Source organism: Punica granatum, chromosome 1 (assembly GCF_007655135.1).
Source record: "Punica granatum isolate Tunisia-2019 chromosome 1, ASM765513v2, whole genome shotgun sequence".
Taxonomy (NCBI): Eukaryota; Viridiplantae; Streptophyta; class Magnoliopsida; order Myrtales; family Lythraceae; genus Punica; species Punica granatum.
In genome coordinates this window covers 46,048,444-46,062,251 of record NC_045127.1, presented here as the reverse complement: position 1 = coordinate 46,062,251, position 13,808 = coordinate 46,048,444, and the positions used below count along the sequence as shown (strand labels likewise).

The following is a 13,808-nucleotide window of genomic DNA, read 5'->3' as shown; positions in this document are numbered from 1 at the left end:
TATATTTATGTGGGGATGTGGGGGGATTTGCTGTTTAATAATTGAATAGTGTTGTTTTCTAAGATGATGATGATCACTGAAGTGGCCATGTTCTGCCCCTTAATTGACAGAAACGGAGCAGTTTAGATGTCCAAATTAGGAGCTTATATATTAAGTTATCCATTTTTTTTTCTGGCAGGCTATTACATGACAAAACCCAATGATTTTCATTTTCTTATCACTGCCCCTAATTCCATCTCTTTAAAATTTGTCACATCTTGTCAAAAAAAAAATGTTGTGCAGCGGCGCATGTCCTTACCTGATAATTAAGAAATTTAATATTCGATATTTAATGAGACTATTCGCGCTCCTTTATTAAACACTAAAATTTATATTTTATTATACTAAACTTATAAATCAACTTTATAACTGGAAAATTTGCCATAACTTTACCTGTCCTCCATCTCTAAATGGGAACTCGCCCTTTTGTGTAATTTAACTTCTTTTTGGGGCCAAAAGGTTGCACTGATCAAATAGATTGGTAGGTGTGGAGTCTACAAACCAGCATGACCCATGATGCAACCGGGAGCTTTTAACCGAGGTCCAAAAAATCGCGAATTAAGTGCGATGACGATTCCTTCTTGGCTTTTGATAGCAATATTTACGGTGCATACATTATGATCTTTAGAATAGAACACTTGATCTTAGCCAAAAGGCCGAGAAAAGTTATGAATCGGATCGCACGACAATCTTGATTATCGGTTCGACCCGACGAGTTCTGGCCCCTTTTTTTTTCTTATTTATTTACGTGGTGGGCCCTTCCGAAGATGAGGCGGGGTGGGTCCCGCGAGTGGATTCATGTGTGTTATGTAGGGTGAGTTTAGGGCCTTTCACTTGTCATCACCTTTGCGGTTGGCATATATATATATATATGAGAGGGGTATAATACATGGTCATGCCACTTGAAAGGGCATGGCCTCTTCTTTTGGACCTAGCAAAAGATGATGGACATATCTATGTGTGATGAGTCAAAGGTTTGTGCTCTCTTTTATATTATACTACGAAAGAGTTAAAAGAGGTAATTGCGTCTTTGTGATGTTTGGACATTGGTGGGGCTACCATATTTGTTGGTTTATATTCAAATAATTATTAAATGGCCATTGGAAAAACTTAAGAATGGAGGTCCAAATTAACGAAGTAATTAAAAGAACAATAGAGTAAAATTCATTATATAGAAGAATTTATCTTATTATTAATATTCTTGCAATTAATTATCTTTTTGGCTGAATTTCTTGCAATTAATTGTGATATATATAGTGATCTGGTCATTCTATATAATGCTATTAGAAGATATATTATCTCTGTCCTTGAAAAGTGACGAGGGCATCGTTTAATTTTCTCAAGGACGGAAATTGAAGGAACGGGGAATATGATACGGATGGCATCGACGATAATATGGGTTGAATTATGTGGTGAAAAATGTAATATGTTGTCCAATCGCATGATCCATGTGCCCACTAAACATGTTCAGGCACTTTAATCATGGATTAGAGATATGCTTTTTAGTTTCTCTTCCTTCATTGATTAAATTAAGGAAAAGCATCATCTAACGTGTACTCACTGTGACAGGAACAATACAAGAACTGGTGGCAATACCCACTAATACATTCACAAAGTGATTTTCTTCATCTCTTCAACATTTGGCCTTTTTCTTTATTTTCATTTTTTTTGGGGTATATTATTTAGTCTCCATTGGAATTATTCTTGTATATAAAAACATCCATGAAAAAGGCCATCTAACCACCTAGCAATTGTAAGGCTTCTCCGGGATATATGTTGTAATAAATAGTTTATGGTTGTATAATTGTAAGAGACTATATTTGTTCTTTTAAATGTCACGGAGATGGTAAGTCCGACCATATAAGTTGTATTCTCGTTAAGAGTTGTAAGCAAACTTCTTATACGGGGCAATCATGATATGAAGGATTTGATAAGTTTTGGATTCCCCGGAGCATCCCCGATTTTCCAAAAGCACATTTTGCAAAGGATGGACCACGAGAGTTGTGCTTAATATTTAGAGAATATCAATGTTAAACGTATTTTCACGTGTTGTGAATATTGAATTCACCATCATAAGTTCAACCTCGATAGTCAGATACTATCGTATAATTCTATTATTATTATATCTTCTGATTTATAGATCACCCCACAAATATATAATTTAATTAAATAACAAAATTTCTGTTTGCTCCAATTGGAAACATGCCCTATTAGAATTCAAAAAATGAGACCCTTTTGATTAAAATTCCGTTTTCATGGTCGAGATTCGACGAGTTTTCCAAAGTGGTGCATGTCGCTATTCTGGATATGACTTACATGTTTTTTGCACATTAGGAAAAAAGAAAAAGAGAAGAACTATTTGATTTGTTGCAAGGTTACGTTCTTTCTTGCCTTTTACCCAAAAAAAAAATCATGATATATTATTATTATTATTTACTTATAAATAAATAAAAAAAATTTAGTGTAAAATAAAATTTTTAGAAGGAGTACTCTCACTATTTAAAAAGATTGAGTATTAAATGTTATTTTCCCTTCTAACAATATTTTTTTTAGATTCAAACTTATATCTTTCTCTTCATAGAGATTATAACTGCACGCTACTCGAGCATCATTTTGTTGGCATAAATAAAATATATTATATAATTTTGGAAGAGATTTTTTTAAACTCATTTTTCATATTATTCTATTTTTCCTATCAATGGAGCTTCTCTGCTTCCTACAGCAGGGCATCATTCATGCACTTTAGCATATTCTCCGTACACGTGGCACCAAAAAAAGGGAAAAGCCCACTTAACCCAGTGGCCCACCATGATCAGCATATTTGGTGATCCAATAACTTATAGCTTAATTTCCATTTGCCCCCTGTAGTTTCAGGATGTTTCAAAGTAACCCCTCTAGTTTGATTAAGTCGTTTTAGAGGTACTCATTACGTTCACAAATCTGTCTCAATTTCCTATCCGGATTTCGGCCTTATCCCGCTCCCTAATTTTGATATGAGGGCCAACCAGATAACTCGCTCACCTATCTGAATGTAAGAGGTTCGAACAATTGAAATTGAAGCGGTCCAAGTTTTTGTATTAGTAGAACGAACGGAATCCTTGATATTGGTACCGGTTGATATATTAGAGTGCCCGGTTACCACCAAGGGATCGGTTTCATGGTTAAGTGACGAGATTTCTTATAACTCCTTTGGATGTAGCGTGGAGAGCCTACTTTAGGCTTCATTTGGGAATGGGGTAGAGGTTGGATTGGACAATTGTTTATTTTACTGATTTTTAAGCAGAAATATTATTTGATGAATTAGGTCAAAATCATGATTGGTTAATTTTTGCTGTTAAACACATGATTTTTTTTCAAGCAGGTTAATTCTGCTTCTCCTCTACTTCAAATATTTTATATCATAAGTTTCAAATTGTTACCTTCCAAACACTTTCAATTATTTTAAAATTAACACTTATTTTTTAGTAATTGTATTTCAGCACTTTTACGACAACAATAACACTCCCAAACCAAGCCTTATTTTTTCGGAATCGTATTGGTTATAGAAGTTCGGCCTGATAAATATACACCAAATAAGTAAAAGGAAATTATATTTATAAGCACCAAATAATCTTTCATTATTCTCATGGTCCAAAAATTAAAGAAAACCTTAACAATCCAAAACTTACAACACCACGTTGCAAAAGATAGTTAATAAAATCTCTAAGCAAATAAAAAAAATCTAAATTTTAGAAAAAGAACCCCAACGAATTGAAGAAAAAAATAAATACTGTTCAATATTGAGATGTTCTAATTGAAGGACATGATCTTGGCGAGTACACGACGTTTTCGTTGAAGTGTGACCAAGAAATACTTCAATGTAACATAAAATATTCCACGAATACGCTTCACGTAATCATATCTATTAATTAGTTTCAATTTTGAGCATGACTTGATTCTTTCATCACTCGGTTTCCTTTTCTTATTATTCCACCCAAAAACCAAGAAAACAACATCTACCAACATTACCTGCTAAGAAATTGTACAATAATCTTCTTATTTACTAATATAAAGAAGGGACATACAGCGTGCAAAGACGAGGCAAAAGAATTTGCATTATAATTAATCACCTTTTAGGTTTTTGATGGAGAAAAAACAAAAAAAAAAAACAAAAGAGAAATTTGGGTTCCTTAGCCGCCCAAACTCTGAACGTGCTTTCATCAAAATGTGAGCTGTATCTATGTAATTGGTTTCCTTTTTTTCTTTTTGGCCTTCTATTTGGTCAAAATCTTTGGGTAGAAAAATACATTAAAAAATTTACGTGTGAGCATTGGTTTTTCCGTTGAATTCGGCAAATCGAACCCCTCTAAATGGTAAATACGTAATTATATTGAAACTTAAAAGGTTGGAGCTTTTGTTTTAGTACAAAGAGTCCAGTATGCCGAATTGGGTGAAAAAATAATTAGTTTTTTTTCCGTGAAATGTATGAGTTATTGTTTAAAGTGGTTATTTTTAGATAGATTTTTTACAAATCTTGATATCACAATTGAAATTTTCATTATATATATTCTTTATTTGAAAGCATTCAAATATTAATGCACAAAATAACAAATTCATAATAATTTAAAATGAATTATAATATCAAATATGAATGAAGAAAATGATATTATTTTAGAAAACACATTACATTTTCTTAAACATCAAATTCTCAAAAATTGTAATTAATAACCTCCATGTAAAAAAATTCAAATATTAATATTATGTTATCTCAATTGTCTTTTTGTCACTCATATTTCATATATTAAGTTTTATAAATTTGAATAATTTTAGATAAAATGATTAATCAGCTCGATGAGAGTTTTCTTTAATTTAACTTTTATAAAGCTAATAATGATTATTAAAATTAATTAAGTAAAGTTTTATAATCCTTAATTTCTTTAAAATTATGTATATTTATTTAATAAAAAATAAAACTGCTTGTAGAATAATAATAAGTGATTAGAATTCTTCTTTAATGTTTTTTTTTGAATATATTTTCTTTAATTACAGTAATTCAGTTTCTATACAAAACGCTAATCTAATAAAAAATTAAAATTGCTTATAAATGATTAGAATTCTTCTTCAATGTTTCTTTTGGATTTATTTTCTTTAATTATAATAATTCAATTTCTATAATAACAATAAGTTATTATAATTCTTCATTAATGTTTCATTTGGACATATTTTCTTTAATTACAATAATTCAATTTCTATATAAAACATACTAATTTATTAATACATTGACTATTTAACCCCAATTAAATTGAAGCATTTACTATTTTATCCCTATTTAATTGAGTGGATTACAACAATATATATATATATATATATATATAGATTAAAGCCTAAGAATATCCAAAATGTTCTTGCTGACCCTTCGCTGCTAAGTAAAACGAAAATTCTCCTATTAATTCTTGGACCAAATTACCCCGAACCGTCATTGAATGGTTCTAAGTGGCATAAATAATTTACGGTTTGTGTGAATTATAAGAATTAAAATAAAAAATCTTTGAGTTGGTTGAGCTGTTTGGTAATTGTTCCGCTTAAACAAGATCTCAAATTCGAGTTCTTGTGAATGCAGAAAATTCATGCTGAGAGAACTTTACTCTTTAGTGGGTCGACTTGGCTCAATTGGTAGTCGGATCCCAATTGGGTTTTCGGATACCATCATTCACAAAAAAAAAAAAGAAGATCTTTTACAATTATGGCTACGTATAGTTTAATGATTTAAAGGCGAAAAAAATATATCATTATTAAACTATTGTCAATTTTAAGAATTAATAAAAAAAGAAAAACGCTTGCACAATGGCTACGTATGTTTAATGCTTTATAGTGAAAAAACCGCAATTGTACGTCAAACAATTCGTATTTGTGAGTTAGGGTCGAAAATAACTCAATTCGACGATAATAAACTGTTATGGACAACATTGAATCGTTCTTTGTAATGTTAAGAACCTTTTTTGACCACGCAATGTTAAGAACTTATCATTTGAAGATAAACTCGACCCGATATCTAATGAAACGAGATTCCGATTCAGGAGGATACCGATGCACCATATTATAGGGCCGGCAAATATCTAGTGCAGAACTAATGCTTAAGTAGAAGAAGATCAATGTGATTCTAATAATGCAAATTCTAATAATGTATCAAGATATTCGAGAATCAATTCGAGGGGGGATATGGTGTAAATTTCATAATATTTTTGGTATGGATAGATGCAAATTTCGATATTCAAATTCAAAATATAAAAAGATAAAATTTTTCACCCGATATCATTCTTTTGGAACCACGCAGTCTTATATTCGTGGTATGGATAGTAGATTAAGATCCCACTTCCTAATAGAATCGCGGCCATTAACTTTTTCGATCTTACTTGCCTAACCAAAACTGGATACTTGCACGGTAAATTATATGTGCTCCGAGTTATTGCATACTATTTTTTCTGGCCCATCATAATTAAAATTCCCAATTAATTGGTCAATGAATTGGAGACGGAACCGTGTCAACGGGGATTGGAGGGCAGATCTGCGTCAAGTTTTCACTTTCATGGCATTGCTTTTGAGCTTTGCATTGCATTCAATTAGGGCCCTCACGATAAAGCTACCTTCCTACTAATTGCAATTAGGTCACGGGCGCTTAAATCACCCTTAGATTTGCTGAGTCGACCACGTGGCGCGATCCCGGGCCTGGTCCGAGGTGACCTAGCAGTGTCAAGCACGGTGGGAGGGAGCAACCCATGACTTTGTTCCCACAGCACCACCAGAAGGGTTGGATTGGGGCCGTGACTATTATACGATTTCAATGTGACCTTAGATAGTGACCCCCCCCCTTTTTTTTTGGCTATTGTTCTTTCCTAAGACCACTCACATTATTATATATTTATATATATAATCACCGAAGAAATTTACGTCCTGCTAGGGTAATTCGGTAAAATTATCCGGGTCGTTCGATAGTCCGGACGGTGTTGAAACATTTTTTTATGTTAACAAAATCTCGATGGATTTTCTTTTTCAATGTGGAATAACATTGCGGAATTTTCTTTGAAGAATGAATCCTAGTGATGAAAAAAAAGTACTATTGACTAGTAATAACTCATAGTTGGTGCGAAGAAATGAACGGGACTTAGAAAGAAATAGATATACAAGCTAATATCATTTCATTCCATTTCATGTCGTAATTTTTCAGTCCTAAAATCATGAAAGAAAATTCCATGGAAAGGCCAAACAACGCCACTTTGTTTCTTTCTCCCTATTCTTTTTCTTTCTCTGAAATTTTCAACCAATGCTCCAAAACAAAACCATATTATCATCATCATTATTTTTATGGCCCTTTCCATTGAAATTTCTATTTAGGGGCTTTTGGAAATTTATTGTTATCTAGAGGGGGGCAGAAAAGTCCACAATCAGAAGGATAAGCAATACAATATTCCTCCTCTACACATCACCCCAATCACGGATTAAAGAAAAATTTCAAAATCTACACACACACACACATATATATATATATATATTGATCATATATTATACAATTTAATTATATCCATAAATAAGTAAAAAATGAAAAAACAAAATCACCTCCCTCCAGTCCAAAAATAAAGCAGAAAATAATTCAAATCTTTTATACGCAAATTCTACTTCACACGCACAATAACACAAAATACAAAAGAAAAGAGAGGAAAGGTCACATTAACACACACAGAGACACACCCCCTTCTCTCTCTCTCTCTCTCTCTCTCTCTCTCAACACCTTCCTTCCTTCATCTTCCTTTTCCTTCCCCCTCCCGGCCATTATTTAGATTCCTCCAATGGTCTTTTCTCTTCCATTGGATTGTACAGATTCCTGGCCGAAACACCCATTTCAATCCCTTCACTCCTTGTAGATTTTTCTATTTTCTCTCTTCCTGCTGTTGTCTTGGTCTTTGGTCTTGATTTCTTCACCGGGACTGTATTTTTGGACATACATACTCTTTCTGGGTATTTCGGTTCTTGGTTGTTCTCTTCCTGCAGAACTCTCTCTCTCTCTGGGTTTTCCGCAGAGAAGGAGGAGGCGTAGATGCCCAGCAGCGTATACTGTATAGCCGCCCCCATCAAAACTTTGAACAGAAATTGATCTTTTCTTTCTTTGTTTTTTTTTTTGCACAAATTTTTTGCAATTATTTTCTGACCTTTCTTGTCCATAAGATTTTCATCGTCCGACCGTTTTCCCGTCGATTTTAGTGTAAACTTTGTTTTACGAGGAAGGAAGAATAGATGGGCAAGCAAGGCCCTTGCCATCACTGTGGAGTTACAAGTGAGTTGTTGGTTCCTCCCATGTTTTTCGACTGACAGTGTTCTACAAAAGATTTTTCTGGGTAGTTTGTGGATGTGATGAACTGATGGTTAAGTTCTATAAATCATGGAATTCAAATTGCAGTGAAATCTTTTTTTTGGTTTGAGTTATACTAGTGGTTGTTCCCTTTTGGTTTGTCATTCATTGTCTCAACCGTCCATGACTTGTATACATACGCAGTGTCTGTTCTTTGACAGTTCAACTCTTCACTCGTCACATATGGCTCCAGACAGAATGCTTATTCTGAGTATTTAGGTGTTGCAGTTTGCAAAAATGTAGCAAAAGTAACGTGGCTCCCACATTGTTGGTTGCTCGTGAATTCGAGTGCGAAACAATGCAGAGTTACATAATTCAATCTGAAAAATATGCTTAGAGAGACAGCGAGTTAACTTGTTCATAGAAGCTTCACAGGAGGAATCTAAATGCCTGCACTGTGGTTTTGAGTAATTCAATAACTTGAAGTTTTAGGTCTCATTTTTCTATCGGTTCACTCTGAGTTGAGGGGCAACACTAAGTGATTGGAGAAGCTTGTTCGTGTTGATCTTAATACTCAATACTTCAAGGACAATATGATCAGCACCTAGTATCTTATGACTTGCAAGTCAATGCTCACATGGTCGAGCTTGTTTGGAAATATCCACGAATGTTTGATTGGCTTTCTGACTAGAGTGTTGCTCTGGTGATGATTGAGTTCATACATTTAAACTCGTTATTCTGATAAAACAATCACATTGTGCTTACAAGGTGACTTGCTTCTGGACTTGAGGTCTTACCTTTGATTTAAAATCTAAATTCACTGAGAACATGCAGTGACCAATTGCTCAGTCATGTGCTGGTTGTTCGTTGTTCATCGTGTTGTGTCAAATTGGATTCTTTAGTATCAAGCGCGAAGAAACTAGATTGCGCAAATGCTATAGAAAGCTGTTTTGCTTTTCTGAGCTTCTTGATTTTCCTGTGTTCATCTACGTACGAACCGTCACTTTTCTCACCATTACGTATATATTTTAGTTTCTTCTCATGGTCTTTTCAAGAATGTGGATTAACAAGCACTGTGAAGTTGCTGTTCTTCTTATTTCTTTATTAATAATGTAGTCTTTCATTTCTCTGTTCCTTAACAATAGGCACCCCTCTTTGGCGTAATGGGCCACCGGACAAGCCAGTCCTCTGCAATGCGTGCGGCTCCCGGTGGAGAACAAAAGGAACCTTATTGAACTACACTCCTCTGCACGCTCGTGCGGATCCTATGGACTATGAAGACCATAGGGCTGCCCGAGTTAAGAGCATATCCATAAACAAGAACAAGGAAGTAAAGCTCCTGAAGAGAAAGCATGCCAGTGATAGTATGTTAGCAAATGGGGATGTTCCACTTGAATATAACTCGGGTTTCCCTAAGTTTGTGGAGGAAGACATGAGTAATAGATCGAGTTCTGGGTCTGCCATGTCCAACTCTGACGTCCAGTTTGAAAGTGCTGATGCTAGTGATCTGACAGGTTGGAACGTTCACCAATTGAGAAAATTCTCTCTCTGTGTTTGTAATATCCTGTCCCATGATGTGCTGAGGACTCGTTTCATTGTTAGATTGGGCATGGAGAGAATCTGGTGGATAACTTAATGGAGGACTTGGCAGTTCTTTTCAAAATGTTAACCTGCTAATCATTCAATTGAACCTCTTGCAAAAGTAACTGATAAATGTAATAATATACCACAAATAGTTCGTGTCATGGAAAATTGGATGAGAACCTCTTGCATGTCTTATATCCCAGACTGTCAGAACAATGATAATAAATTTCTTGCCGGGTACTTCTTGTCATGCATTTTATAGTTTTATCTGTTAATTGTATAATGTGGCGGTAAGTTATGCTGTGTATTTCTCGACCTATAGACCTCAATGATTAGGTGTTCATTCTTTGTTTCATGCCTTTAATTCTCAAAATTTGTAACGACAGATGGATTTTCTGAAAGGAGGAAAGATTAGATTATCATTAGTTAACTTGTATTTTTTTTATTTCCAGGTCCAGCTCAGTCAGTTGTGTGGGACTCAATGGTTCCTTCTAGGAAGAGAACATGTGTGAACCGCCTGAAACAATCGTCAGTTGAGAAACTCACGAAAGACTTGCATGCTATAATGCATGAGCAGCAGTCTTCGTGTTTCTCCGGGTCCTCTGAAGAGGACTTACTTTTGGAGAGCACAACTCCAATGTGCTCCTTTGAGATTGGACATGGCACAGTGATCTTCAGAGGCCCAAGCTCACTAGCTCGAGAAGAGGAATCTGAAGCAAGTTCTCTGTCAGTAGATCGGAAACAATACAAAGCTAGTGAGGCCTATTCTCGCACAGCGAACCTTCCTCCTCATAGAGGTGGTAAGGGTCTTAGTTTTCTGAGTCCAAGTCCCAGAATGGAGAAGATTAAGAGGCCTATCGACCAAGGGTCAGGACTAGAACAACTCAAAAGGTGACTGCTGCTGTTCTTTGCTTGGCAAATGATTGAAGAAAACCATCTTCTGATGATTAGGTCTTCTTTAATGCTTTCTATTTTTCTAAAATTGTAGGGACATTTCTCAGCATGAAAACCTGCAAATTCACGGAGACCACAATTCCGCTTTGCGTACTATAAATCCTAAAGTAAGTATCTTTACCTGCTTTCATTATGCAGAAGTTCCTGTAATTACAAATATTTCTAATGATAAGACATACTCTTTGTGATTGGTAAAGGATGTTATTAATGCCGAGGAGTTCATGAAGCACCTAACTTATGAGGAGGAACAGCAGCTTCTGAAGTGTATACCTTCGGGTGATAAAGCTCGACTTCCCGAGAGGTTATTGTCCTTGCCCTTTATTGTCTTTCATTTTAGTTCTGCAAAATTCGCTTCATTGAATTGATTTGTTCAAGGAATGGAAGTCGTCTTCGGAAGCCCGACTTCCCGAGAATGGGTTATGTTCTAATTTTCGTGTTCGATTAATCATTCGTGCAGCCTCAGAAGCTTGTTTGGTAGCTCAGAATTCAAGGAGAACTTGTCCTCCTTCCCTCAGCTGCTCGCTGATGGGCTCTCTGTTGGCTCATATTCTGGGGCGAAAGCGGAAGATTGTAAGACTCTAAAGAAGCTTGCCTTGTTCTGCTTAATGAAGCGTAAAGAGGTTGAATCCCACAATTCACTCGAGGTATAAAAATTTACAGTTTACTACACGGAATACTAAGATCAATAAAATCTTATCTTGTTTTGCTGATCATATGTATAAATTTTCAATACAGGAAAGTAAGAATAGCTCCAAAAATAGTTCTGCTGGACTGAGTACGCTTCGAGCTACAGCATCCAGCAATTTAGTTGGAGGGAAAAGACCACGTGATGTGCAGAATCAGAATTTTTCAGGTTAGCCTTGAAATATAAATTCTTCCAAGTTTTCTTCTTTAGTGAATTGTGATACTGTGTCATCTGTTCAGAAACCAATGAACTCTCCACAATCTCTGCAACTGAAATCCTAAAACGGTCAAGTTATCACGTCCCCATTGGACTTTCTCTAGCTATATGTCTTCAAGTAACTGGCAGAAAAGGGAATTAATCAGGTCAATTTGAGGCATGTATGTGGATATTTTTGATAGAAAGGTCGAAATTCACATTAATCTTCCATCTCTAGGTCTTGGTAATCAATAATTTTAACTTGGAACTATTCTGAAGAGTATTTCCTTCTATCTTCAGAAGGAAAGGTGATGATGACGAGCCCGAAAAGGCCCAGCATGAAGGGTAGCTATGAAAACAGAGAGTTCACGGACAATGATGGCTCTTGCTTCAGCCCAAGTAGCCTATTTGCCTTCCCTCCCAATGGCAGTGCCCTCATGCTCGAGCCTTCGCCATTTGTAGAGGAGAACTCCGATCAGGATCTCCTTCTCAACGTGCCGTCGAATAGCTCGTTTCCTCAGGCAGAGCTTCTGCACCCAGCTCCAAGTTTCGGTTCACTGTCCCAACTGGCGAGTACTAGTAGCAGTTCAGTGCACCAGTACCCTATGCATCCCAGATGATGCCTCCTTTCGGGGATTGCCCGGTTCACTAGGTCTATACTAGGCATGTGGCCTTGAAGAAATATTTTGGATGGTTAGGACTGAGTAAACAATATCCGAACCGCGGACAGTTTGTGAATGAGGTTTGATGGGCTCTGTTCTTTCTTCTACTTGACGTTTTTCCGAACTCGGGATGAGTACAGATTGGGCTGCGTTTTTCTGTATAGGATGTTTAACAGGTTGTAATATATAGTTCAGGATGCAGAGTTGGTTTACTCTTCAAAGGTTCCGTCTTTGCAATTTCAATTTCTTTCTAATTACTTGCAGAAGAAGGTATTGAGATAGCTTGCTTGCTACACAAGCTTTTTCTATCATGGCTGACTATATCAAAAGGCAGATGATGAGGATAGTTCAAATCTGAGGCATAGGCAGGATTTGAATGGAGCGCTTGACGGGATACCCCCATCATAGACTGGCTTTTGGGTCATTGTTGCCACTCCGAGTGGAGACATTGGACAGCATCGCATCAGCATGAATTAAATGGAACAGAGGACCGAAAGGCACATTTTGCACTGGAATCCTGCATTTTACACCTGACCGTGGACTACTGATCAATCTAATGGGACCTGTCCCGACCAAAAAAATAATTCATGTAACACAAGTGCTTGGAAAAGAAAGGCCTGGGAGCTTTGACGGGCTGGGAACTACATATTATGTGAGATTCAACCTCTATTTGCGATTAATATCCGTGTCAAATGTTGGAGGAGGTAATGATCTCCAAAGGAAGAAGATAGATCATGACAAGCTCTTTGAACAAAGAGCGAATGTGTTCCAACTAGAAAAGGATTTGTGTTTCGCTCTATCAGGACTTGTGCTCTACCTGTTCAGATAATGGTGAAGTAAACCGTACATACGAGCACACACGCATCGATTTTAATATTGCAATTCGCAGACACAGCTGGTTATAGTGATATACGTTAGGATAATTGGGTGCATCTCCTTGGTGATCTACTTTATGGTTTATGCACGATGGCGGGATTAAGATCACGGGCAACCTGGTAATATAAGGCTTCTCTCATATCTCACACATCTGATGATTCCATGGGACATTGAGTTCTGGTTTAGAACATGAGTGATCCCTCTTGCGTTGCCATCTTTTTGTGAGAAGAGCGATAAATTCCATCGTTCAGAAGAATTTAAGAATATCTTACCGTTCAGGACTTCGACTTATGTGATTTTGTTATTCATCCCCTACTGCACCCTTTTGGTTTGGCTTGAACATGCTTTGCAGAAGGTTGAATTCCTTAAAGAGTGCAAAAACAGCCTGAAATGGTTTTCGTATTCCACAAGATATAAGCCAAGAATTGCTGAAAGTTAACTCGCATAAGACGAAGATCAACTACGACACCCCTTGTATGAATTAACATGA

The 13,808-nt window shown here is 36.1% G+C and overlaps 1 protein-coding gene across 1 annotated transcript; it reads left to right on the top strand.

Annotated features, from left to right (window-relative positions):
- Positions 1-7,747: 7,747 nt before the first annotated feature.
- LOC116210422 (GATA transcription factor 26-like) lies at positions 7,748-12,699 on the top strand. The gene is made up of 8 exons (XM_031544291.1): positions 7,748-8,347; positions 9,508-9,876; positions 10,399-10,837; positions 10,935-11,007; positions 11,098-11,201; positions 11,358-11,544; positions 11,636-11,753; positions 12,081-12,699. The coding sequence occupies exons 1-8, from the start codon at positions 8,308-8,310 to the stop codon at positions 12,398-12,400; spliced, it is 1,650 nt and encodes a 549-aa protein (XP_031400151.1). The 5' UTR covers positions 7,748-8,307; the 3' UTR covers positions 12,401-12,699.
- Positions 12,700-13,808: the final 1,109 nt, after the last annotated feature.